Source organism: Aspergillus udagawae, assembly GCF_001078395.1.
Source record: "Aspergillus udagawae IFM 46973 DNA, scaffold_1, whole genome shotgun sequence".
Classification (NCBI taxonomy): domain Eukaryota; kingdom Fungi; phylum Ascomycota; class Eurotiomycetes; order Eurotiales; family Aspergillaceae; genus Aspergillus; species Aspergillus udagawae.
Genome location: NW_025091264.1, coordinates 1,965,741 through 1,993,175, shown reverse-complemented (window position 1 = coordinate 1,993,175; position 27,435 = coordinate 1,965,741). Strand labels below are relative to the sequence as shown.

The 27,435-nt window shown below is 51.9% G+C and overlaps 6 protein-coding genes across 6 annotated transcripts; 3 read left to right on the top strand and 3 right to left on the bottom strand.

Moving 5' to 3' along the window:
• Positions 1–251: 251 nt before the first annotated feature.
• On the top strand, positions 252–2,062 carry Aud_000655 (uridine kinase family protein; the record flags this gene model as incomplete). Its single annotated transcript, XM_043286162.1, has 8 exons — positions 252–425; positions 510–637; positions 723–867; positions 922–964; positions 1,019–1,132; positions 1,182–1,223; positions 1,277–1,508; positions 1,579–2,062. The coding sequence occupies 8 exons, from the start codon at positions 252–254 to the stop codon at positions 2,060–2,062; spliced, it is 1,362 nt and encodes a 453-aa protein (XP_043142097.1).
• A 401-nt stretch (positions 2,063–2,463) lies between these two features.
• Aud_000654 (pre-rRNA-processing protein ESF1) lies at positions 2,464–4,724 on the top strand (the record flags this gene model as incomplete). The annotated part of the gene is made up of 2 exons (XM_043286161.1): positions 2,464–2,527; positions 2,602–4,724. The coding sequence occupies 2 exons, from the start codon at positions 2,464–2,466 to the stop codon at positions 4,722–4,724; spliced, it is 2,187 nt and encodes a 728-aa protein (XP_043142096.1).
• A 1,013-nt stretch (positions 4,725–5,737) lies between these two features.
• On the top strand, positions 5,738–9,367 carry Aud_000653 (uncharacterized protein; the record flags this gene model as incomplete). The annotated part of the gene is made up of 1 exon (XM_043286160.1): positions 5,738–9,367. The coding sequence occupies one exon, from the start codon at positions 5,738–5,740 to the stop codon at positions 9,365–9,367; it is 3,630 nt and encodes a 1,209-aa protein (XP_043142095.1).
• A 411-nt stretch (positions 9,368–9,778) lies between these two features.
• On the bottom strand, positions 9,779–12,264 carry Aud_000652 (putative sugar hydrolase; the record flags this gene model as incomplete). The annotated part of the gene is made up of 5 exons (XM_043286159.1): positions 9,779–11,193; positions 11,245–11,897; positions 11,950–12,013; positions 12,068–12,182; positions 12,232–12,264. 5 exons carry the CDS (start codon positions 12,262–12,264, stop codon positions 9,779–9,781), a joined length of 2,280 nt encoding a protein of 759 aa, XP_043142094.1.
• Positions 12,265–12,862: 598 nt separating this feature from the next.
• Positions 12,863–18,394, bottom strand: iml1 (GTPase-activating protein IML1; the record flags this gene model as incomplete). Its single annotated transcript, XM_043286158.1, has 1 exon — positions 12,863–18,394. One exon carries the CDS (start codon positions 18,392–18,394, stop codon positions 12,863–12,865), a length of 5,532 nt encoding a protein of 1,843 aa, XP_043142093.1.
• A 3,351-nt stretch (positions 18,395–21,745) lies between these two features.
• Aud_000650 (putative C6 transcription factor) lies at positions 21,746–24,254 on the bottom strand (the record flags this gene model as incomplete). Its single annotated transcript, XM_043286157.1, has 4 exons — positions 21,746–22,853; positions 22,924–23,636; positions 23,691–23,802; positions 23,857–24,254. 4 exons carry the CDS (start codon positions 24,252–24,254, stop codon positions 21,746–21,748), a joined length of 2,331 nt encoding a protein of 776 aa, XP_043142092.1.
• Between the last annotated feature and the right edge of the window lie 3,181 nt (positions 24,255–27,435).

The following is a 27,435-nucleotide window of genomic DNA, read 5'->3' as shown; positions in this document are numbered from 1 at the left end:
ACCGTAAGCGAAAAGTCACGGGCCCAGGCTAAGCCCAGTCAGTCTAAGCGCCATCACTACAGCAGCTTTTGAGGGTTCCCAGCCTGATCATTATTATCTGCAGTTCTTATCGGCCCAGAGCTTTTTAGCACTGGCGATTCCTGACCTGGCCGTCATATATTTTCTTCTGGATGATATGTGTGGAAGGTCAGGAATCTGTTGCTCAATCTAATTATTCTAGCCAAGGAGCTTTTACTTGAACAAGTAGCAACATGGAGTCTATGTCTCCCGTTTACTCGTCGGCCACTGAGAAGAGATACTACTCTCCACCATGGGCGGATTTGAGTATTATTGGGATTGCAGGCAGTTCGGGGTCTGGCAAGACGTCCGTGGCAATGGAGATTGTTAAATCCTTGAACCTGCCATGGGTTGTGATTCTTGTTATGGTACTAAGGACCCATTCGAACATCACTCCCATAGATAAAGCCAATTTTGTGCATCCTCGTGACTTCTAACCCTTTCTGGTGCAGGACTCGTTCTATAAGAGTTTGACTCCAGAGCAACATGCCAAAGCACATTCAAATGAATTCGATTTCGATTGTCCGGATGCAATCGATTTCGATGCATTAGTAGAGACGTTAAGAGATCTCAAGCAAGGGTAATTTCGCTCCTTGCTCCTTCGTAACCATCAAGGTCTCCGAAATTGCACGCAGCTAACGGCAAATTTTGTCAACCAAAAAAAGAAAGAAAGCAAATATACCGGTCTATTCTTTTGCTCAACACCAGCGCCAACCTCATACGACCACTCTTTACTCGCCGCATGTTTTGATCTTGGAGGGAATTTTGGCACTCCATGATCCGAGAATCATGGAGATGTTGGATGTCAAGGTAATTCTGCTGTCACGCACTTACTACCTCAAGATACTTATCAGACCTTCTCAGATTTTTGTTGAGGCAGATATGGATGTTTGCCTTGGACGCAGAAGTGAGTGAAGATCGTGCCAAACATGATTAACTATCCTAACCGAGGCGGCGCCAGTATTGCGTGATGTTCGGGAGAGAGGCAGAGACATTGACGGTATCATTAAGCAATGGTTCCAATTTGTCAAGCCATCGTATAAGCAATACGTCGAACCTCAACGGTCGGTATCGGGTAAGCTAGCACAAAGTTCGCTCCCGGTTTGCTTGTCTGACGGAAGTAGATATTATTATTCCCCGTGGAATCGAGAACAAAACGGCCATCGGTAAGTGAACATGTTGAGCTTCAGTTTGCATGCCCTTGCTGAATAGCTCTTAGATATGGTTGTGAAACATATCCAGCGCAAACTTCAGGAGAAATCTGAAAAACACAGCGCAGAGTTACAGAAGCTGGAGATGATTGCTGCAGAAGAACAATTGTCTGCGAATGTTTTCCTCATGCCTCAGACCCCCCAATTCGTCAGCATGAACACAATATTACAGGACCCTGCGACGGAACAGGTCGATTTTGTGTTCTATTTTGACCGGCTCGCTTGCCTACTAATAGAGAAGTGCGTTGACCCTCATGTGCCAGCCTCTGACAAGTTCAAGTTCGTGACTGACCATAACGTTGCGTAACAGGGCCTTGGACTGCACTCGGTATCACCCGGCAAAGGTCGAGACCCCTCAAGGGGATGATTATAACGGATTGCATCCGGAAGGCCTAGTGTCCGCTGTAGCAATTTTGCGCGGTGGTTCTTGTCTTGAGACAGCTCTCAAGCGAACCATTCCTGATTGTATTACTGGTCGACTGCTCATTCAGACGAACGAGCGGAACGAGGAGCCAGAGCTGCATTACTTGAAACTGCCGTCAGGCATTGAAGAGCACGCAACGGTCATGCTCCTTGATCCTCAAATGGCTAGTGGAGGAGCGGCTCTGATGGCGGTTCGGGTCTTAGTCGATCACGGAGTCGCGGAAGACAGAATTGTCTTTGTGACCTGCGCTGCTGGAAAGGTTGGGCTTAAGCGGCTCAGCACCGTTTACCCTGAGGTCAGGGTCATTGTAGGGAGGGTCGAGGAGGAGCGAGAGCCTCGGTGGTTGGAGAAGAGATATTTTGGATGTTAGACTCTGAGGGGTCAGAGGGTTGTACATTGAAAGTGTCGGTGCCGGGAAAGGATTTGCATTTACTTTGGTCTATCGTGGCAGGCGATAACCAAGCGAGTAATGTACATACCCATTTACGCAGTATATGAAGTATGATTGGCAATTAAGGTACGGAAGCATAAAGCATGAGCCCTATGTATGTAGAATGATATTGTGGTAGGAACGCACGGACCAATGCAGAAGCCGGCGCAGATTCTTTGGTTCCACCGCTAAAAGAAAATTATCCTTATCAACCAAATCTCATAGAAAAAGGCGCCCCAAAGGTGCTAGAGATTCCAAACAACATTTCAAGTCTCTCATTCGCACGGTCGCATCCTCACCAGAGTCAATAATTTCAAATCTCCTTCCGTGGAACATCCACGATGCCCGACTCAAAGAAATCCAAAAAGAGCGGCAAGGCCGACAAGCAGGCCGGGACTGTTATCAGTACGATCAACTCTTTTCGCTCTTGCTCGCCAGTCTGTCGTGATAAATGCTAACTCTTGACTGTTTCCTTCTAGCCGATCCCAGATTTGCTAGTATCCAGACGGATCCACGATATCGCCTTCCCAGCAAACGCCAGACCCATGTGAAGCTTGACAAGCGTTTTGCGCATATGCTGCGCGACAAGGACTTCTCCCGGAATGCCGCTGTTGATCGCTATGGACGCAAGCTTGCACGCGATGACACGAAGAAGCAGTTGGAGAGATTTTACCAGTTGGAGGGGGCCGAGGGCGAGGGTGAAGATGAGGATGAGGAGGAAGATGGAATGGTCGCTGATGACGATGACGAGGTTCGCAAGGAGTTGAAACGGGTAGATAAGGCGTATGATCCTGCTCGGGACGGAGGGTTCTCATCCTCGTCCTCGGAAGAGGAGAGCTCGAGTGACGAAGAAAGTGAAGAAGAGGACGAGGAGGAGGAACAGAGTATTGAAGAGCTGGAGTTTCCCGATAAACAGCAGGTGGATGTGCCGACGGGAGAAGTCACGAATCGCATTGCGGTGGTCAACCTGGACTGGGACAATATCCGGGCGGAGGATCTGATGGCTGTGTTTTCCAGCTTTGTTCCGACCGGGGGTCGGGTGTTGAAGGTCTCTGTGTACCCGAGCGAGTTTGGCAAGGAGCGCATGGAGAGGGAGGAAACGGAGGGTCCTCCTCGGGAGATTTTCGCGACGAGCAGGCGCCAGGAGGAAGACAATGAGGAGAACGAAGAGGATTTTGATTCGGAAGAAGAGGAGGAGAAGATCAAGCAGTCGATGTTGAAGGAAGATCAGGGCGAGGAGTTCAACTCTACCCAGCTACGAAAGTATCAACTGGAACGACTGCGGTACTTCTACGCCGTTCTGACATTTTCGAGCAAGGATGTTGCGAAACATGTCTATGACTCCGTGGACGGAGCCGAGTATCTATCTAGTGCCAACTTCTTTGACCTTCGATTCGTGCCGGATGACACGGACTTCTCCGACGACAAGCCGCGCGACGAATGTGAACGGATTCCGGACGGATATCAGCCGAATGAGTTCGTGACTGATGCGCTACAGCACAGCAAGGTCAAGCTTACATGGGACGCGGAAGACAAGTCGCGTAAGGAAGCTCAAGCCCGAGCGTTCAGAGGCAGTCGCAAGGATATTGACGAGAACGATCTGAAGGCCTATCTTGCCAGTGACAGTTCTGATGACGAGGCAGAAGAAGAGGCGGTGGAAGTTGTTGATACTACAAAGGGAGACGGGTCTAGTACAAAGATCTCCAAGAAAGAGGAAGAGCGCCAGCGCATGCGGGCTCTCCTGGGCTTAAGTACAGAGTCTCTCAAGTCCTCCAAATCATCTGGTCCTGTCGGCGAAATGGAGGTCACTTTCACCTCGGGCTTGGCTGGGGAGCCCAACCGCGACACCATCTTCGAGAACGAGCCTGAGAAAGAGGAGACTACGCTCGAGAAGTATGTACGGAAAGAGCGTGAGCGCAAGAAGCGGAGAAAGGAGAAGCTCAAGGCTCTGAAGCGCGGGGAAACTGAAGGGGAGGCGAATGCCGATGCCAGTGATGAGGACGCAGCGTCTGCAGGCGAGGGACAAGCTCCGCAGGAAGACTTGGGCTTCAACGATCCGTTCTTTGACGATCTGGATGGCAAGGCCACTGCTGCCGCTCGTCGCAAGGAGGAGAAACGTAAGAAGCGCGCTGAACGCGAGGCCGAGGAGGCAGCGAATGCCGCTAAGCGGGCCGAACTGGAGCTCCTGATGCTGGACGACAACAAATCAGGAATCAAACACTTTGATATGAATGAGATCGAGAAGGCACAGAAACAAGCCCGCAAGAAGAACAAGAAGAAGGCAAAGGAGCAGGCTCAAACACTCAATGACGATTTCCAGATGGACGTCAGCGATCCTCGTTTTACAAGGCTGTTCGAGAGTCACGAATATGCCATCGATCCTACCAACCCGAAATTCAAGCCCACATCGGGCATGAAAGCACTGCTGGATGAGGGACGCAAGCGACGAAGGGATGGGGACGACCGAGGGGACGAGGAACCAGACACCAGCTCGCGTGATAGGAAGAAGAAGAAGCAGAAGCAGAGCGCTGCAGGCAACGCTGGCTCGGACGACTTAAAGAAGCTGGTGGAGAAAGTGAAGCGGAAGACACAGCAGACTTGAGTCTGATTGTACTCACCTTTGTTTGATTTCTCTAGCGGATAAAACAAAAGCATAGTGGGATCCAGGATATTCAGGATATATACCAAGGTATTGTACATCATCTTTGCAGGTGTAATAAAAGCACTCTCCATCTTTTGAGTTGACATACCATGGTACATCCTACGCAGCAATCATTCACCGCGGCCAACTTCCAGTAATATGAGATATTCAGCACATTCTCTGCTGCCTGTAATCTCCTATAGCCCTATTCGCTGTTGATGACTCGAGAAGTAACCTGGCCCATGCTGGATGAGGTGTTCGTCCTACCCCGCCTGCAGCATCATTACTAGATATGTATGTCTATGTCCACCCTGGTATATCTGACAGAAGGGAAGTATGCAAGCTGCCAATGAGCTGCATGCGATCGGCATCAGAATGAGATGAGGCTGAGATCATGTGTGAATAATACGGAGAATCTCACTCATTCTCTGTTTCTGTGTGGTGGTGACGGACTCCATTGCTCACCGCCCTTTCGTCCGTTTCCCTCCTGGTCTGCACTCTCACTCTCTACCTATCTACCCTCCCCGCCCCCGGTCTTTGCATTGCCGGACTCAATTCATCATCTTTCCCTTCCTGTTGATTCTTTATCTCTCTTGGTGATGAGATTGCCCCTTTCTCATACCTGGTCAGTTCTCGTGTGTGTGCGATCTCTCGATTGCCAGAAGTTAACATCCCCCCGCACTGGACGATAAACTGTTCAGGTGGTGTCTTTCCTTTCTGGTCGATTCTGAAGGAATACAATTGCTTCTCGGTCAACCTGGGTTGATCATGGTTTTTAATCGCTAGGATTGGATATTGGGGAATGGCAGCTCAGTCTAGGTTATCAGTCTGGCTGTTGGTTACCTGTTATCTTCAATCTCACGTCGACTCATTCCCGTGGCTTGTTCTGTGCTGTGAACACTAGGGCCTGGTGTTGTACGGCCATTACTTTTCACCTCTTGCATACCTGACCACTCGTCACTAGTCGAATCATTATGTTGGGCCGCCTTTTGAGCAGTGCGGCGTCAACATTGAACCCAGCAGCGTACTCGAATAGGAACGCTACCCAGCTGGAGTCCGTGACAGAAGAAGAACACACATCTGGCCTCCTTTTTCCCGATGCGAGCCTGCTACGACGGTCAAATACACATGCGTATCCGTTACATAGCACATACAATTCCCCGAATGCTTATGCTGCAGGTGCCTACGATGATCGAGGTGGCGTGGAACTAGATCCCGTCAAGGACTTCCGGGTGATAATTGCACAGAACGCGCTTGGAGACAGGGATGCGTGTGTGTTGCTAGACACTCGCACGAACTCGTCAGACGTGACGTCAAGCTCTCTTGATTCAGAACCGTACGTGCTCGACAATTCTGGTACGAGACATGTTCGCACACTTTCCAGTCTCTCGCGGGTACCTCGGCGCGGGTACCTCCCTCCTTCGTCGGCCGCCGATCCGAGCCCATTTTCTGTCGCCGCGGAAGCCCGCAGATCGCCGCCCATGGGTTCCGGTGCTTTTGTTCGCGCTCGAGGCCGCAGCTCTACATTGTCGCCTGCAGGTGGGGTGAATGAGGCAGGTCGCTCACGTCACCCGGCCGAGAGCAATGACTCCGGTCTGTTGAACTGCATATTCGGCAGCAGTGCGTTTAGCTATCGGGGCTCTTCAACCAAGATGCATATCATTTCTGCGGATGAGGATTCGGATCGAACCTCAAGTGAATCACCCGCAACCCGCAACTCGCTTTCACGGGCATATACTACGGGAAGTTCGTCTGGTTTCATGAGTACATCTCGGGGCTCTGAAGCCAAGCCACCTTCCAAAGTCACCATTCTACTGACGCGGATGTTCAGTGTCAACTTGCCGGAGGCAGGTGACACGCCTGATCGGCCCGACTACCCGACTTCCATGTACCAAGAGTCGCTACCAGAGAACGGGTTCCCCTTTCCCGATGTTACCAAGCGTAAGAAGATCAAAGAGAAGAAAACTCCGATGTATGCGGTGGCGATCACAATTCAAATTCCGCTTCTCTCCCGTAATTCGGGACGGCCCGGTTCGCGCTTCAATACGCAAGCTACTGACTTACCCAAGGCGGGGATGTCGTGCTCGTTGGACTCGGATCATCGCTGGCGCGGCGGCTTTCTGGATGATAGCCTGTCGCTCGCATCTCCACCGGCAAGCTTGGACGAGCGGATTGACCTGTTGGTAGATCACTGGGACGTGATCAACCGCACTCTGTCACACTTGGAGAGACTTTCTCGAAGGGAAATCTTGTTTCTCTTGAAGAAAGTGGACTCGTTGGGAGCGAATCCAAAGCCTGCAAAGCCACCAAACATGCAACGTACAAACCAGACGATTGTGCATCTGCCAGCGAACATACTGGCCGTGAATTCGAAGTTGAAGGACGAGGCTTTCCGCAGCGCCCGTCGTATTAGCATTGCTCTTCAGACTCCGCATGTCGTGACTGGCCAAAGCCGCTGGGGTGTTTGGCGTGAAGAGGGACGCTCAATCGTACGCAATCTTGGGGACAAGGAGCATAGCTTTTTCTTCTTGGTTCTGATCACCGCGTTTTTGGGAAACCATACAGAATGGCTGAGTACACTGGGCCCCGACTGGTACCGCCGGCGGCATTATCTCCAGCAAAAGGTCCAACAGGACGCAGACCCGGTCCTTGCTCACAGAACTGTTATCATTTCACCTGACAAAATGACGGCCCGGCGGCTAATATTCTTACTATCGGCTTTCCTTCCGGCCAAGCAACGCTTTGAGCCACTTCCGTCGCCGCTTCGTCCAGGCACCTCGACGTCAGCACGTGCCGTTTCGCAAAGCCCACCGACCGTGCCCGTTTTGAGACAGGAACCCTTGCGCAGGGCCATTGAGCGGCGATCACGCGCGCAGCGCCTGGCTGACAGTGACAATCATCAGCGGTCCGTTAGTGTCTCTTCTAGTGAGACAGCGCATCGATCGGCGGACGACGTTGACACGTCGCTTCCTGAACTTGCTCCGCATCGCAGAGGCTCTGATGCTCGCTCTATTCGGACATTGGGTGTTCCCATGCAAGCAAGAGACCCGCGGAACAAAAACACCTGTGTAGCGACCACCTCCACGGCCACTCCCAGCAGCGCTGTCCCTGTTCCCCATTTTGCGTCGCGGCAGACTCGGCGTGACCGAGAGGATCCAGATCCAACTGCCCCGGGCGTCAATGACAGTCTGGCGTCGGAAAACCTGCTACGGAACTTGCAAAGGAGCGACAGTTCAGCCATCAGTGCTAACAGCAGTGTCCCTTCCAACGGTGGCCGATGGGGAAATCTGTTCTCCGGGCTGTGGAACTCGCGCCAGGAGTCGTCCATAGCCGAAGGCAGTGACGCCGTCTCAGGTGCCGAAGCTCGAAAGCGTTCCGTGTCTGCTTATGTTGGCCCCTCTAAGCGAAGCCCTCCAACTCTGAGTCAGATGGTGAAAGAAGTTTCAGGCGAGACACCCGGAGACGTCTCGGAGACTACCACGAGTGGTACTATCACGATTCCTCGATCCTCCAGTCAGCAAGGGCCGGAAGAAAATACTCCAGAGCCGTCATCGGTGCCGGAGCAGAACAGAGAATCTTCCTTGAAGCTGTCCGTGCGGGGAGACGATGGGATTGTGGACGTGGAGCTTCCACTTCCTGGGTTTCTTTCCCTTTCGTCGTCAGGCGATTCGACCATAGCGTCCCCCAAGAAGACGCGGACATCCGTCACCAGTGTTGATGCTCTAGCGTCCACACACAGCAGCAACTCCGGATTTCACTGTGGCGGCCCCAAGGACAACGACGGACCCAGCGTGAATGTTGCTGGCTGGCTGAAGAATTTCCACGACGACTTTTTGCTTCAGGGCGTGCGACCTTATGCCGGCGTAGAAGCCGACATCAAGCGCGCAATGCAAGCTGAACCTACTCCTAGTTCCGCTTTTTCCTTTGAACCTGAAGGACAAGGCAAATGGGTGGATGTCGCAACAACGTTGATTGCAGATACCAGAAACTTCACAGTCAAGCGGCTACGTCTGAGGCGGAAAGTTGTCGGGAGTGGCTCTTGCAGGAGTCCATCTACACCTGGAGCTGCCTCTCAACCGGGAACTCCACGCCATCTTTTCGGCCATCCCACAACTGCGTCGCAGCTTACCAGCTTTTTCTCCAACACGTCCGCTTCTAGCAGGACATCTGCCAACTCCGTGGCAGAAGCCTTTGATGCCCCTGAATGGGAAGAGCGTTTTGTAGAGGAGCCTGTCATGGATTTGGATGGCACACTTGTTGATGCCCTCGAGCGTGTTCTCGCACAGAGTGGTCAGTCATCGTTGGCGCACTCGAGAGCCCAGTCGCCGTCGCGTGGTCGGAGGGGCGAAGATAAAAACGCTTCTGATACTGCCGCTCGGGACGAGGTTCCTTCTATTGAGGTCCCTCGTGCAGAGTGCCGCAAGATGGTGCTTGGTGCTCTCGAAGAAGTGGTCCGCAGTGTGACAGCCGAACATTGCCGCGAGGACGTTGACGGGGAAGTAGGCCTTGCCGACAGAGAGCGAAGACGTTCATTGGCAGGGGCGGACAATACCCTGAGAGAAGGTATTCGCAAGTGGCTACTTGAAGTTGAGGAGGCTTGGTGATCTTTCTTTCTATCCCCTTGCTGCAGCGATTTTGCATATTCGTGCGTTTACTTTCGAACTTTAACTTTCTACATCTGGTCGACGGTTATCAGAAATGATATGTCGAGCACCAGTCTCATCGAGCGTGCGGGTGGTACTTTTTCTGTTTCTGCAGCCTGAAGATTGTTATGATACCCCTGTGTTGAGTGTTTCCTTTCGATTCATGTATGATCTATGATATTCTAGCGCACATCAGGTACACTTGCTATCAATATGATGTGAGTCGTGCCTGTTGATCTCGCCTAAGTTTCTTCCTAGAGATAATTTGAGACAACCACCTTAATTCTTCTCGTATCTGCCTATGGAATAGTACATAAGACACATATTCAGATTGTATATCTATGCAGGAGTACTCCGTAGTGACGATCAAAACTATTTGTCAATGCAGACCACCTTGACATTTGCGTCGTCAACAGTCACAGCGTCACCGCTGGGCGAGACACGGACAGTCTTGAGCGTCTCGTGCGTCTTACTAGGATCCACCACCTCGACCTCTACATCCGCTGCCAAAGTACCGTTGACCAGCAACTCCAGCCCGTCCAAGGCATCACCCTCCGGGACCTTCAGCCTCGGATTGACAGGCGTCACAGAGCCCGGCCGGACAAGGATAGGCAGGGTATCGAAGCCATGCGTCTCGGTATACCACTGGCCGGACTCGTACGTCTTGGCATGATCGAACCACGAGCGCCACTTGCCGTGCCCATCCTCGGGCGTCCGGGGCACGTAGAAGGTGACGGCACCGTCCTCGGAGAAAACGGGCGCAACGAGCAGGTTCCCGCCGAACATGTACTGCGTGTCGAGCGGGTAGGTGTTGAGATCATCTGGGAACTCGAGGAACATGGGTCTCATGAGCGGGACGCCGTGGCGGTGGCCGCGCAGGGCCTCGAGGAGGAGGTACGGGGTGAGAAGGATCTTGCGCTTGACGCAGTCGCGGAGGACGGTGCAGGCATCTTCGCCGTAGATCCAGGGGACGCGGAAGGACGAGGACCCGTGCAGGCGCGAGTGGGAGGACAGAAGCCCGAACTGGACCCAGCGCTTGTAGAGCGCTGGTGGCGGCGTGCCTTCGAAGCCGCCGATGTCCGAGGCCCAAAAGACGTAGCCGGAGAGCATGAGGGAGAGGCCGCCGCGGAGGGACTCGGCCATGGCTTCGTAGGTGGATTCGCAGTCGCCGCCCCAGTGGACGGGGTAGGCCTGGCCGCCTGGGGCGGAGGAGCGGGCGAAGAGGAGGGAGTTGGCGGGCCCGTAGCGGGCGGTCATGGTTTCGTAGACGAGCTTGTTGAAGAGGAGGGTGTAGTAGTTGTGCATGCGGGCTGGGTCGGAGCCGTCGTGGTACTGGATGTTTTTGTAGGGGATGCGCTCGCCGAAGTCGGTCTTGAAGGAGTCGACGCCGAGGTCCATGAGGCGGCGGAGGTGGGTGACGAACCAGTCGCAGGCGGCCGGGTTGGTGAAGTCGACGATGGCCATGCCGGCTTGCCAGAGGTCCCATTGCCAGACGGAGCCGTCGGTGCGCTTGATGAAGTAGCCCTTCTCCTTGCCCTCCTGGAAGAGCGGCGACGCCTGTCCCATGTACGGGTTGATCCAGGCGCTGATGCGGAGCCCGCGCTCCTTAAGTCGGGCCAGGTAACCCCCGGCGTCCGGGAACATTTCCGAGTCAAACTCGAAGTCGCACCACTGGTAGGACTTCATCCAGAAGCAGTCAAAGTGGAACACGCCGAGAGGGATATCGCGGTCCCGGAAGCCATCGAGGAAGCCGGTGACGGTCTGTTCGTCGTAGTTGGTCGTGAAGCCTGCAAAAAGGTCATCAGCAGTTGTATATATCCTACAAAAAGGGAACGCACTGGTGGTAAGCCAGAGATTATAACTCCACGCGGGGACCAAGCTCGGCCGTCCCGTCAGCGCCGTATACCTGCCCACAATCTCCTTGGGCGTCTTCCCATACACAACAAAATACTCCAGCTCCTCGCCAGGAATGGAGATATTGACTCGCGTGGTGCGCTCGGACTGAAGCTCCAGACTGACCTTGCCGGGGTTGTTGACAAACACACCGTACCCCTTCGAGCTGATATAAAAGGGGATATTCTTGTACGCCAGCTCAGACGAGGTCCCGCCGTCCTCGTTCCAGATATCGACGCGCTGCCCGTTCTTGACGAAGGGGCCGAACCGCTCCCCGAGCCCGTACAGCTTCTCGCCCACGCCGAGGTCCAGCTCGGCGAGCATGTAGCCCTGGCGCTCGAAGAAGATGCCGTCGTCCCAGCGCGACTTGTCGGTCGTCTGGTCGCCGACGTAGCCGATCGAGCGCCACGAGTGACCGGTCAGCTTGCCCTTGTCGGCGCTGGAAAAGACAAAATCGAGTTCGTTGGGGGCGGTGTTGATGTTGAGCTCGAGGTCGCCGCTGGTGTAGCTCAGTTTCTGCTTTGCGATGTGGTTGATCTTGGTGTGGCCCGTAGAGGTGTTGAGCTTGTAATGGGGCCCCTTGTCGAGTCCGCCGGCCCTGATTATATCAACTAGAGCTCGGGAGTGACCACGGACGCAGATGAACCTACCAGTGCACAAGTTTGACTCCAATGATACCCTCGAGGGGCGACGTAACCCGCGCAGAGACGGTCGCTGGCAGGACCTCGTCAGCTTTACCGGCGCCTGCAAATTAGGAGCGTAACCCACGCGAGTTTAGTGTGTCACCACGGTGTCTCTGGAACTTGTTCAGAAGGAGATCAACCGTCTCATCCTGGATGTGTAGTCGTTCAACATTGCTCATCCAGTCGATGCGAATGCCCTCCTACGAAGAATTAGCCCATGCACAATGTTCAGAGGATAAGTTATCCCACCCTAAGGAGCCACATTCCCTCTGTGAACTTCATCCTGACAATGTAAAACAGATCACTCAAGCTCGGGTTGAACAGTGTGATGGACGGTGCACGGTTGGAAGAAGAAAGCTGCGACGTAGGAAAGACCCGATATTATATTTCAGGTTCTCCCTCTCTCAAGGTTCTCCTCATCCTCCTTATTTTGAAACGGGCCGAAAGCCGTGTACCAGCTCTTGTACTGGCTGTTCTCGACGTATCGCATGCTGCAAGGTGGGCTGTTATGGGCTTCAGGCGGGGCAGCTCTAAGGTCCGGGGCATGGAAGCAGTGATCGCAATCCGAATTGCAGTCGTTAGCTCAAGAGCTATCACGAGCTGTCATTAACCGTGCAAAGCCGATTGACGCGGTTTTTGATGCAAGAACATGTCCACCAATAATACTTGTAAAGTTGTGATGCATTCTGCCTGAACGGCTAAATTGGCGATTAGACTCTGGTAGTGTGTTTATGAGCTGTATCGCTGGTGGCTGATAATAAACTTAAGTGCTAATTTTTGATAGTAATCCAAGTGACTAGGATAAAAGTACAGCCGTTTCCATCTCATATAAATTCATCAAGACAATATGTCAAAGCGAGGGTATCATTCATCCACAAGATCAATTGATATTCAACGGCCGCAAACTACCACTTCTTGGGCTTCCCTTGTAGCTCAAGCTGTCGTTCCTCGCTCGCGTCCTCGCGTCGATAGACGGCATAGATCCATCGACCGATGCCCTAGTCACCAACGCTGGCGGATGGATGTGGTGGCTGACGACACTCGCGGGCAACTCGAGCGTGGGAATCGACGAGTCCATGAGCGTTGTCGGCGCAGGGCCGACCTTCGTCGAGACGGGGCGTGCGTGTGACACGCTATAGAACTGCTCGAGTCTAGCCGCATCGTTACAGAACTCGACGAAGCTATTGAGAATGTGCTCCGGAGCACGGTAGAGATGGGCCGAATCGATGCTTGGTTGTCCCTGAGAGCCGATTGGGCTGCCAATCTCGTGAAGGGGTCGAACAAGAGGTGAAAGGCGTGGAGAGATACGGTCCAGAGGGTCATAGGTTGACGCGCGCGTTCGAAGATGTTCCGGCCGGTCCATCCGTTCGTAGCGGGATCCTTCTCGAGTGGCTGCAGCCAGTCGTGTACTGACAAGTCGATTGGCCAGAAACAAAAATTCCCCCTTGTCGGTGATCTGGACCAGAAGACTACCTGACCGGTGAATGTACTGCGGGTACTGGTAGTCCGGGGTGCCCCAGGAGTACGACACTTCTACATCTGCCGGGAAGGCGGATCTTCCTTCAAAGTCCAGAACAAAATCAAACTTCCGCAGCATAGCTTTCTGGTAGTAATGCCGGTCCGATAAGCCCACCTGGGAGAAGGTAGCCGTACTGAAAACCGTGGGAGCGGGCCCCGGAGGAGGTGGAACTTTGAGTGTGACTCGATATGGCTTCCTGAAGGGTTGTGTCCTGCTGATCGCACTGCCTTCGGCGATTGGTACCTGGACGAGCTTGAGTCCAAACTTTTCGGCGGTCGCAGCCCAGGATAGCACAGCATCCTCGATCAGCTTCGGAGTGGTATTCATCCAGCTGAGCTCAATGTGGAAGCAGTTGTCGGGATTATGTAACCTATCGTAGTGAAGATCGATGACTTCGGGTCTGTTCGAGCGCTTGCGAGGGTCAACATCATACTTCATCATCTTCGATAACATGATGGTGGCTTTGTTCTTTGATTTGGATGGGGTCGCAGGCATGTGCGGTGGTAGTGTCTCGACGCTGTCAGACCGGGAATGACCGTTCACGGGGGAGTCTCTTGCGTTCTCACTACTCGCTGCTGTGGAAGGTACAGTTTTGTCAGACTTTTTCTGAGGAAACCAGCTCCCCCGAGATTCAGGCCTGGCGATCCGGTATTCACTGGAGATCTGGTAGAAGTAGTTCCCGTCTCGAAAATTGTGTCTCTTCTCGACGTGCTGGAATAGACCGTGCTTCATCAACTCGTTGCCGAATTGGACCGCTTCTTCCCGGCTGTCAATGTCGCGGAAATTCTGCAGAAGCCAAGTGGTGAACTCAAATCCGATGAAACAGTTGTAATGCAACCGCCAGTGCCATCTTCGATCCATCATCCGTACTCCCTTCTCCCCTTGGATAATCTGTGCCAGCGACGACAGACTGATATTCGACCTTTCCAGCAGCTCGGTTTCCGGCAGTAGTTGCGCGGGAGAATTGTCCAAGCCAGGGTCCGAGAGCAAAATGCGATCTAACTCGGCCGCAACAACCTCGGATGGATTTCGTGTCTGGTACATGATATTGAGAGGATTCTGGTCCTTCTTCTCGTTGGAGGACTCAAACCTCTTTTCCTCGGGCGGGACGTACCTGTGCCGCTGCCACATGTGAGTAAGCTGATTGATGCCCAGGAGGTGGATCTCTTCCTCATTGTCCTCGTTGAACGACTGTAAGTGTCGTCGGTTGTTGACCTGCAGAGGCATCGGGATCAGAACGTAGCGCACACGCCAAAATTGCAGCTGCTGCGCTGGGTTGAACAAGTAGTCGCGGTGCCCGGCAACGTAGTTGTCAGCGTAGTTCCAATTGTAATCCTCGGCCGTCGGGTCAAGCTTGATGTTCTTGAGCTCATACTCCGTGCTCAGAATGGTCCTCATCGCTGGTGTGTAGAGGGAAAAGCCGTCCCTTTTCCCAGCCGCCAAGGCAGAAGAAGTTCGGTGTGTAAAGCGCGTTACTTCGATTTCACCGCCATCGACACAGATCAGCCGGTGGATGGTGTTCCCTTTCGAGAGGAAGACGGTAGCACCGTCCCGCTCCAAGCTGCGGGTGTCGAAGACATTCAGCGTTTCAAGAGCAGGTTGCCCAGACATCTCAGCAACATGTTTTCCAATGACGATCTGGAATCCATGAGATAATCGCAATGAAATCATCTCTCGCAGCAGGGTGCCCCTCGTCTTGGGTACTTCGACGCCTTCCGCGTCATCATTCGGAAAGACGCGGTACGGCGTCTGCAGATAATCAGAACTCAGCTCCTGAGCCGTGGGGAATTCTTCGGTCGTCAATGGCAAGATGGCGGGAGACTTCAGGCTTTTCCATTTCACCACAGCAACATGGGGCGGTCGCGGGTATGCATGTTGCCAGCGCCCGAACCAACTAGTGTCTCGAAGAACATCCTTTGACGTATTGCACGGATTGACAGAACGCACCCAGGGCGCCAATGCCTTGTTCTGTGGGCTCTTGATAGACGATTCGCGAGATCCGCCGCTCACCGTAAGCTCGAATCTGGGCCCGTTCTTCGTGCGGCTTTCCCGGCGGCCGTCCCCAGTGAAAGGGATCGCAGTACTTGTCGTCGAGTACGACTCTGGTAAAACCGTACGATCGACCGGCTCTGCATCTTCCGAAGGTTGCCTCGAGGGCACCTTGATTGAAATCGGCCTCGTTGGCGTCATGTCCGGCTTTTGTGGAACGGGGTGAGGTGATGCCGGTCGCAATGAAGTGTCGATCACCGTGGAAATGGATGCAGAATCCGAACCGCTAAATGATTCTACGCTTCTGGTATCCATAAATCCCACAGAAGGCTTCTTCTGGCCTGAGGTGGGCTGCGCTCTGGCATGTTCCACATTGACCTCCGTGCTTGCCTGAGCTCGGGGCGGGGTGGCGCCAAACCCAAGGAGAGCGAAACTGATCGTACGCGACATTCGTGGTGTTCTCGCAGCTAACGGCGCTTTCAAGGCAGGCTTCTTGGGGGAGGAGGTTTTGGGAGGAACAGGGCTTTGGGGCACCGACAACGCCGTCTCGGAAACTCGAGGGATCGTCCTAGTGGGATAGGATCGGTCGCCCGAGTTTGAATTTGTCTCATGCTCTCTCAGACGTAAGACTGACCGAGCGGAAATTCTCTCATGCGCGTTGGAAACTTGAACGTCAGGTTCGCTCGGCCGCTTTGGTCTGGAAGCCCTGCGCTGCTGTCGCCGTTTGGCAAAAGGCTGAAAGACCGCCTCGTCATACTGGTCCATCCAGGCAATCACCTGGTTGGGCGTTTTTTTCGACTTCGCCAGCATTATATCTTTGGGGTTTGTGATATTCTGTAGAAAAGGTTCGGGCCGCAGGCTGTCGCTCAATTGAGCTTTGTAAGACGAATTGCGCCTGAAGGAAGCCCTAGACGACGAAAGACCACTTGGACTCAACCCGAGCCCGGCATTCGGTGGGCGAGAGACGCCCTGGCCCTCCAACAAATAAGGAATCGAGATGTCGGACTGCTCGCTCTCCATTACTCCCATCATTTGGATCTCGTACATTCGGACCCGCGGCACAAAAATCTTGGACTGTTTAGTGACGGTGAAAGGAATCGGCGCGTTAGGGTCCTTCTTCGCAATGCGCCGAGCTTCTCTGTATGTTTCCGGATTCCAGTATGAGATATCAAGCCAATGAGGTATGCCGTAGTGCCACTCGCTTGAGCGAGCGGAAAGATGTTCTTTGCGTGTCATTCCCGGAAACGAGCCTTGCATGGTAGATTTGGGTGATAGATGGGGAGTTCGACTCGCAAAGCTGAACGACTGGCGCATCTCAGGTGAATAACCGCTGCTGTGAAAGTCGCCAAACGAAGAGCTACCGGATCTCTCCACAGGCGCTTTGTACTTGAACAGCGGCACGGAGTGCAGAGGCATGGGACTCAGGCAGACCAGATCGATTGCAATGCCACGGTCCGCGAGTGCTTCCGAGGTAGACGATAAAGATTCATAAGACACTTCGAAGACGCCGCTTCCTGGAGTTATGACGATGATCGAGGTGCCCGTATGGACCAAATCACGATCAATATGGTCGTACGCAAGGTGGGCAGAAGCAAGATGGATCGCTTCAAGAATATTCCCACGCAGCGCGGTACTTGGTCGCCCTGCGATGGTTGCCGGCTTGTTCTTAGGAGCAACCTTGACCCCATCCACAGTAGGTGTATCCGGACAATCCATCTTCAGAACCGAGACATCTCTCAAGAAAGTCCGGAAATCCTTCTTCAGCTCGTCGAGAATCGTCGTCCAATGACCACTTGCCATATCATTGACCACGACACGGTAAAAGTCCCGGGTCGGAACATGGTTGGGGCTGGAGATGCACCTCAGCGACTCGGAACTCAACGGCAAGGGACCTCCCAGGGCCGAAGAATCGTACTCAACCCGCGTAAACAGCACGATCGTAACCAGATGTTTCGCATCCGAGTTGGCCCAACGCTTGAAGAGCTCCGGCAGGAAACCATTAATCACTCGACTAAAAAGGATGTCGCCAGTTCCCTCGGAGTCGAAATCCCACATCTCCCGCGACATCTGGATGAAGAGGACATACTTGGCCGACTCACTCCGAAAGACAGGGATGGTGTGCGGCGAGAAGTAGCCGGAGAGAACCTTTTTGCCACGGATGAAGATATTCTTCACGGTAGCTTTGATGCTACCCATGAAGACGATCTTCTGGCCCTTGTAGATAATCTTGTCGGCGAGCTCGGACATCACCAGTCTCCACATATCGGATCGCACCAGGAACTGGTCGCGAAAGGCGATATCGACGTGAGAAGCGGAGCACTGCCTCCGATCGACAACGGAGATATTGACCAGGGTGCGATTCTTGAATCCAAAGATATTGGCAACGCTGTGGGTCAACGATATCTCCAACTTCGGATGGCGGGCCTTGATCTCCTGAGGGAGAGGCTTCACCACGAACAGACACCTGCTCTGCAACGGCGTCTTGAACTTGGACATGGGATCAGGGAGGAGCGCCGAGCTCGACTCTAGATAGCTGTCGCGGAGCGACCGAGCCCCCAGATCCGATTTGATGCTGTGTATGGAGTCCCCCGGTGACCGTACAGGTAGAATCTCGATGACATCGCCGACATTCACACCCAGGTCGCTGAACGCCGCCTGGTTGAAGAGGATCTCCTCTCGGGAGAAAGTCTCATCGTGGACCCAGAGAGAGCATTGTCGGCGTTCTAGGCTGGCCGATGACAGCCGCAAGATTCTCTCGTCCGGCGTTGCGTGGACGTCTTGATGGCTGCGCTCGTCATTGTAGAGCGCCTCCGGCGACTGCGACTGAGGGACAGAAAGGGTGCCTACACTGGACGCGCTCACCTGTCTAAGGTGGGAGCGCTTCATCGGCCCACGTAGAGCCATTCTCTACATTCACGAAGTGGATGTCATTTCACTTCATCAATGTCACGTGTTGTCAATGATAGACAATGATAGACAATGAACCTTGCATTGGTCAGCCAGGTCAGTCAGTTAACTAGAAGTTATCATGTCATGATCTGATCCCCAGAAGTGGATACCCGCAGTGCCAAGAGCCATCTCCTTTGCCATGACTGTCACGTGAGACTTTACCATGACTTATGCCTGAGGCAGAGAGTCACCTGTGCGCACCACGTGACCGAACCTATGAGAATTTGCCTGAGGCATCAGCTCTGTACTGAGTCCAGACTTCAATGGAAGATGGTCTGCTCAAGAGTCTCGACTCTCCCCTCGTACGGTCCCAGGTTCCAGTCACCAGCTTTAGATTAATCCTGACTCGAAAATCTTCTGAAGGGCTACAGCTGCGGTCAAGACTAACCACAGGCTGGTCTTGTCTAGATAATGAATCCTGTTCTGGCGCGCCCACTCCAATGTGACTACTGACTAGGGTGGTTGCCTCCTATGGCGTGAAAGCATCCCACTAGGGTACCTTAGTCGCTAATCTTCAAATTTGTCCACCGTTATCTATCTAGATAGTATTTACCAGGCAACTATCTAATGTACAAGACTGCCGACCGTCTAACTCTGTACCAGTGGTGCTGTTAGGGCTCTCAGCTTTTGACCAGGACGAATCTCAACCATTTCGCTGGGCAATACTGGGACCTACCACTCTTTATCCTCGGCACTAACCGACACTCATACAGGAGTCAAAGCCGTTCAAGCGTCGGGGTAATTTTTCAGACTTCAGCTGTGATGTCGGGATTGCTACTGGGAAGGCATGGGACTCTGCCAAGCTCAAGGTCAACAAACAATAATAGCAAGTCTGCCAGTGGAGGGGCTTTCGCATATGAATAAGGCATCCTTGCATATTACGTGGAATTTCCAGCAGTACTCCGTATAATAGCCACATTCTCGACTACACATGCAACCTAGTAAACAAAACCTTACCTCTTCAAAGAAGTTGTTTTTTGCTGCCCAGACACCGAAAAGAGAAGGATGAGGAAAGGGCGTGGATAGCAAACAGGGAAAGAGCCTCGAATGATAGGGCAATTAAGGCAATGATTATCGGACACATACCCGATGCGGAAGGGGACTACTATCTCATACCCTGTGTAAGTTGGCGCAACTACGTACCTATGTATGCAGAAAATAAACAAATCATCATCATATAACGATAACAAATAGATACCTCTCTATATGTATACGGGTAGATCTCCGGAACAAAAAAAATACCCCTTCTGCCTCCAATTTTTAAGACTGAGGGCCATTCCCCATTCTGGCCTCCTGTAATTGAATGTATTTGTCAGCGATCCAGGAGCATATGAAGCAGCCTATCCGTCGGTATACCGTCAGACAATGTCTTGGAAATTGCTGGACCTTCAACAGAGCTCCTCCCCAATGCCATTCGCCAGTCAGCACTGTCAGGCAAACCACTTCGCCCGGATGAGGTCCAGTCGAGTTGCCCATTTTGGCAACGAGAGCTGAATGACTGGTCAGTACCTGCAAGGTAGACTTCCAGTATTTTCTCGTTGCACCTAGTAGTAGATGATTGTGCGCCAGTTATCTACCTCGTGACCCAGAGAGAGTCACTCTAGAACGATACTTCCCATTTAGTCTCACGCAGATACTGCCTTAAAAGGTCATGACCCTATACCTAGTTTTTCGATCCTTTCGAGCCTATGAAGGAATCTTGGAAATGAGCCCCAATCAGCATGAGAAGCGCCGCGCCTATGACGACATCTTGCAGCTGGCATGCCAAAGGACCTTCCTTCCTTCTCCCCGTGACACTCACCGTATTGATACTAGTGCGCCGAACTGGACAAATGGGTCGTACTCGCTATACAATCTCGAAATTCAGTCCACAGTGAGGGGCTAAAAAAAAAAAAAAGAAAACGAAAAACAAAAGAGCAAAGAAAAGGCAAAAATTGGAGTCAGCTCGTGTCGGATAGGCCAGTTGGAAAAGGAGATATTATCATACAAAACTTCAGGTTGTCCACTTACTTTCGACCCATGGAACTGCTGGTCAATGACAAGTAGCAATCTGGCGGGTGGGTGGCAGTTTTGGGGATCTGGCTAATAAACTATCGGGCTAGTAGGACCTTACCGCTCCCACGGATCTCTCTCCCAGCAAATGGTAGGAGACGGATCGGTGGGGATCGGCCCACTATCAATGTAAGGAATTGGGTTGCTTGGGTTGCTTAGGTTGCTCGGTCGCTTACTGCTTTTGGTTCTCGTCCATCTCGCCGGGTCCTCCCAATTAATAGGAAAACAAGAAACAATAATGCGCCAAAGATTTCAGAGACTGTAAAATGTGGCTGTATGATGACGCCGTTCCCAACATGATACGGCATAGACCGCTGCATTACGTGAGTAGGCAAGGGTGAAAACATTTGGTGCACCAAATGTCAGTGTAATTCAGGTACGAATCAAGTCGACGTGTCGGTTTCTCAAATGCCTACACCTATCGGAGTGCAGGGGGCTGCGGCAGGCATGACGAGTGCATAGCGAGACAACAAAGCCCAACTGACGAAGTAAAGAGAAATCTGGAGGTATGGAAAAGAGCATTGAGGGACGAAAGAGCAGTAATAGTAAACGGCGGGAAAAGATGTAAGAAATGTCTCCATTCCGTCATTGGCAGCGGTTGTTTATGAATTGGTATTCGTAATCTGGCGTTCTGAGCTCAATTTGGTTCGATAATCAGCCACATCATCTTAGTAAAAGTCTCTGCGGCATCAAGCCAAGTGTCACGATAATAATAAACAATGACCCTCACTGAACTGGAGAAGGCTCTGAACACGTTCGCTGCAAAGAGCGGAGTGGAAACTGTGGCCCCATCGACGAAGAAATTCCCCCTTCAGTACGTAGTTGCACTGGTCTTTTAGGCGTTTAGCGCATACGATAAGCGGAGGCTTCCCGTCATACCATCGAATACCGAGACATCTTGGAATGATCGTAATCTATTGAAAGTTGACACCATAGTTTTATAGAAGTATTGGTATGTATCTTTCGCGAGGCGAGGCTTGGTAAACGCCCGAATCTAAATCGATTGGTCATTCCGCACGATATTCATTGCACGACCATCCCTGCATTATTTGCGGACTGACAAAGAACGACGTCCGTTGCAGAGGCCCGATGCTCTGGGGAATGGGTTGTCCCCGTTGAGATAAGGGAGGCAGGTGGTTTGTGCTCGGATGGATGCCTTATGCGCAGACGCTTTAACATAACGAAGGACTGCAATGAGTCAGCTGCGGCTCACGTGTATAAATGCACACAAGCTGGAACACAATTGCTATACGGTCAATTTCTGTGGTGCTCTAATAAGGCTCCAAGGTCAAGATCAGGGGCATGCTGAGAGATGAGATCCCTGCAAACTAGCCACGCTCTTGCAGAAGATGGATCGTTTGTCGACATTTCGGATAACCAGCGAGTCGCTTTGGAAACTTGCTCGAGCAGTCGGTTGTGCCTGACGGTGCCCGATTCCGATAAAAGTAATAGTTGGGTTAAAAGGACGGTGGTTGACTGCATCAGATAGTGCAAAAAACACCACCAGGGAGAGACACGGTAAACCCAGGAAGTCTCGGGTATCGTAGGAAGAAGATCGAGCATCTGCCCCGCAAAATCGACACACATAGTCGCCATTGTCTCGCACGCAACTCCGGGTGGCTCTGACCCCGGAGCCTGCCGAGTGAGGCGGCTAAGACAGGGTTGGGCTATAATGATCTTGGTGCTGTAAAGGCGAAAGGCCAAGTTCAACCTCTGCCGCTCGAATACACGGGCGCCTGTCTCGAAGTGGAATGCAGGCGGAAGCCTGGACAGCCAGACGTCTGCCTTGGAATTGAGTGCAGCGACGGCTAGTTCAATGTCACGCCAAGGTTTTCGAGCGACTCCTGGAGCATACAAAGTGTCCACAGCCTCTCGAATTATCAATCCTAACTCGACATTGTGGAGAAAGTAGAGCGAGATATTCGGTGTGAGCGTTTCGATGGCATTGGACGCAACTTGCTCACATTCTCTATTCACGTTGAACAGGTTGTGGTCAGACGTTTCCGGTGTCAATGCCGTTTCCGCCGTTGTGGTTGTCGTTGCCGTTGCCGTTGTCGTTGCCTTGCCCAAAGCTTCCATGAAAAGGCCTCGCGCCTCGTGATCAGCAATCAGTTGAACCACTCGATCGTCAGAAAACTCTTCTTCTTTGAAAGGTACCGGCGGAGGGGTAGTGCGGAATTCATCGCTACTGCTCGGTGGGCGGCCAGTCATCACACACAGTGAGATATCCAACATAAAAAGGGACCACCAGACTCGATAACGAGTCTCCTTAGATACATGAGCAATTGTATTACTCTCACTCCGAAGGTTCAATCCCATCGTAACAGCGGAACGTAAGGAAATGCCGCATATTCTCCAAGACCTGGATATTGTGAGGAGGCTCACGGTCAGGCTTGAAACTCGAAATTGACGTCCTAGCATGGAACACTTACCGGTTCACCTGTCCCACAGATAGCAGATAGAATGAAGTCAAACCTTCCACCTGCACCTGCTGAAGATTTGGATGATCTAGCAGAGCAATGTCACTCATGCTCAGTCGCCATGCTCGCGAGAAGTATAATGTCTCATCATCCGTCACACCCCCGTTAGTCCCCTGCGAATTGCGAGAACATCTTGCGCCGATAGCGAAAACCAGATTGAGTACTGCGAGCCACCTCTTCCCTGGGCGTACGTGAGGACTGGAGTAGAACGACCTGTACTGTTTCAAAAAGACAAGTTTGCCGATAATCGGAAAGGAAGGGTGTACAACTTGGAAGTACTCGTCCACGAGCTGATCAGCAACCGTTTGCGAGGGACGTTGCGAGAGATCGATATCATCGAGAACAGTAATATCCAAATCATCCAGGAAAAAGTTCGCGGAAGCAACTGACTGACGATCCGAATCATCTTTAGACCCAACAGAGATTTGCTCAAGCAGCCTCTTCAATCTGTAGATCCAGGCAATCTCAGAATGTTCGCCAACGAAGCCCATGGCTTGAATTTTCTCATCACGGTTGAAATCCTCGCTGGTGTAATCTAAAGCTCCCAGCGAGAAGACCGGAGTAGAAGCGGCGGGGCTTGAGACGCGAGCAGCTTCAGTTAGTTTAAGAGCTGGAGATGGCATTGCAGTTTGTTGGCCAGAGAATTGGTCGTTGTCGGGATTTTGCTGTGATATCGGTCAGTCCCGAAGAAACATGGCAGCGCAATGGGATGTTCTGACTTCGTTCAGGATCTGCTCAACATATTGCGCAGATTGGGGTTCCAGCTTTGGATAAATATCGCGCAACAAAGCCTCGTAGACTTGAACCTGGTTTGTCAGCTCACTGAGCTGCCTATAGCCCACTGTCAGAATCTTCTCAGAACAAAGAGAATGATAAAAAACGCACTTGGCCATCTTCTCTCGCTTCCGGTCACCATACGAGCAACGGATACCCGACTCCTGGCATCTTTGACAGGTCGGGCGATGGCCGCTACACTTAGCTTTCTGCTCACGACAATTTTCACAGGCCCGACTGACTCGCCCACTGCTGGTCCAACTACTGGGGTTTGCTGACCGGGGTATGGCAACCTTTGAGTTCACAGACCGTTCCCCAGCACCGACTCGGGGGCCTGCGGGGTTGTCGACATAGCTAGGGGTCGGTTCATAATTGATCTGAGGCCCAAAGTGTGCTTGTGGGAACTGAGACGATGTCCAGTCACTGTATGCAGGCTCATTCTCCTGGAAATCTGATGAAGGCGGATAGGATCCATAGGAGAAAAAAGGAGGACGATTAGGGTCCGTCATATTCTCAAGGATGAGAAGGCTACTTGAGCAGGCCGCCCTTCGCCCAACCTTCAATAACAGGCGACGTGGTTTGTGAACACGCGCTAGCCCAGAGCAGGTGTGGAGCTAGGAAATATGCTGGCCACGGCAAAGGAGAAGAGATCTCAGAGCCGTAATAATAATAATAATATGCTCGATTCCCAGCAAACGAGACGAGACAGACCCTCTGGTTGAGACATCCAAGCCTGCTGAAAGATTGATCGTGGTAGGCTGGAGTTCATTGCCGTGGTCCTTTTGGCGCCACAGGGCGGGCGGGAGTCGGCTCGGAACCACCTCAACCTGTCATTGTACACAAACAGGAGTATCCCTAAGCGATCTGACCAAGACGAAAGGAAAGGCCTCCCAAGGATCCAGAACGCAAGAAATAGTAAACAGAAAATAAGAAGAGGGTCGAAGAACATCCGGGAGGAGAATTTTAAACTCGTTTCCTTCCGTTGCCCTTTTTGGCCACCCTGCTGATCCATGGCTTGCCACCAATTCGTTCACATTATCTGACGATCTTCATGATCTGGTCAATTATGGATACCGCTCTTGTTCCTGATTGATTAATAAAATTCTTGTCATGGAGAAAAGCGATCATCATGACACAGGTTCGTGTTGCATTGAATGCACAGGTGCAAAATAGCCCAATGCAGGCTCGCTGGCACATTTTTTTCAGGATGGGGTATATCACTGGCCATTCTCCGGAACTGATTACATTCGCAGGTTGACGGTTTATCTTGATTTACTCGGACGACTGACGAAGGCCACGAGTGAATCGATGAGTGTAGCGTTACGCACTTCGAGTTAGCTGGCGTGCCATCCAGACTAACGACTACAAACTCACATGCAAAGTTGCATGGCAAGGAGTCCGAGAATCGAACTTGAGTAGAAGTTGGGGGAATTTTCGAGATGAAACCGCCGAAATTCTCGAGCAAATTGCCAGAAGATGCCGTCTCAGCGACTTCTCATCAGCTGGGCCTGAAGCGGAACCTTTCCACCGTGGTCCTGAATAATAATTCTCAGGAGCTGTGAAGCGATCGGTTGCTACTATCGTCCCAGGAAAGGATACTGATGTTTACCTGGAGCGAAAGACAAGTTGGTTTGCGAAATCGATCACTGATTCCAGGCCTTTGGCCATACTGACATCGCAAACCTTAGGACAATAGTGCCCCTTCGGCCCGCGCGATATTCTCGAATTTCGAATTCCGTTTGACCTCTCCTTCAACAAATTTATCGAGCAATGTTAGATGCAGGACGAGCGATGGGGAAGCTCAAGCGTTGGAAACCATTCCCATAATCCTGATGAAGCACATGAGATGAGGATAGAGTGGCCGTCTTCAACTAATGGAAACGATATTATAAATCGGTCTCGATAGCGGCAGATTCTGTCGATTGTCGCTGTCGATTGTCGCTATCCCTCTAAGCCACCCGCAGCAGTGCAGATACGAAGTGCATGAATCCGAGTCCCTGTTTGATGCAGCCAGTACGATTTTCTGTCTGCCATGATGATCTTGTCACTAAATCAACTACTTCCTCCGGGCCAATATCTGGGTTCCTTTCGGAAGCTTTCAGGGGCGCCAGAAGATACTGAGATACTGAGTTGCCATTTCTATGATGTAACTCACAGCAATCAAACAGGAAAATCCCCCTCGGCGACGGTTAGGATAAATGGACAATCGAGAGTCGAGGGTCGACCAGGATACTGGCGAATATGAATCCGGATTGAGGAAGGCACGATATTGCGGAATCAGCGCAGCACAACATGAGCCAAGATGTGTAGGAATTACAGCCGGCTGAAAATGGTGTCAACGGATAAGATATGCATGCTGCCCGAGACACTGGGTCAATCTAGATCGGACTCCTTTACTGCTCCGGGATTTTGTGACACGATGGCAGTGGATTGAGCAGCGAAAAGCGAAGTGACCAGCGAAGTGACCTTATCGATATCGGTTTCAAAGTACGGGCCGACTGAGGTACGAAAGACATGATTGGGAAGAAGGATGAGACCATGCACTTCCCCTGTGGCGATTGAGCCGCACTCAAGTAGGAATGACTGTCAACAGACTAACAAAACCGCATGAATGAGCAGACTACGGATCAGCAATGCCCGTTAGCAAAATGGATTCTCCTGGCCAGAATTTGGATCCCACCCACATCGTGTCGCTTAAAGCACGAAATTCCCAGACCCGCGCGTTCTCGAAGTTGAATTTGACCAGTGTTTGTCTTCTAAAGTCAGGAACGGGCATCATGGGTGCTGACCACCGAATTTCATCGAATTTCAATCATGACTTGACTTCAAGTATGATCGTAAAGCTTTTGCTGTCATGACTGGCTACTGTTGCCATCTCTTCAGTCACAACCCCAGTGACACGCTGAGGGGATCCTCTAGTGATTATCTCTCTGATCAATCATTGCGAAGATCGTCCGTACCCAATGGCACTATGGACAAGGGACACTGTAGGAGATGTTTCTAAGCGAAAAAAGAACGCGTTAAAAGAACCGATGGTTGAGGAGCAACTTTCTGATGCGATCATGATGTCAGGCGGTCGACTAGGCTAAATCGATGATGCAGGAAGCAGACCCATGTTCCTGCCAATCCGCATTATATTGTGAGTTTGGAAAAAGTATGAGAGAAGAAATATTAGAAAAGACCTTTATTACTATCAGAGGTTGGCGATTCTTTCCTGGCCACGTCGTCGACCCAGCGGGACGAAGGAGAAGGGTGAAGGATCCCGTCCAGCCGTCCGTCCACTCTAATTGGCACTGGAGAAATCCGACCGATGCTAAGATTAACGTGGGCCTGCCCTGTCTAACATTGACCAACAGGATTTCCCCCAGGTCTATCTTTTTGTTGTATTTCTCTGGGACTCTTATTTATGACTTACTAGAAGACCTATCCAAAGAGAAAGAAAGTCTGCAGGACAGTACTCACTACGGAGTAGCCGTGACTGGTCGGGCTACCTTCAGAAGGAATCTACTCTCTCCTAGTCTCAAAATCAAGGATTCGGCAGTCTGCTCAGTCTGCTCTACTGATCAGCTCGTCGTCTTGGTTTTGATTCTTTCTCTGGCTTCTTCGAAGCCCTGTCCTACTTGCTGTACCAATCAGGCCGGTTTCTCTCGCCCCCTCAACATTTCTCATCTTCCCCCTTTTTTTCTCTTC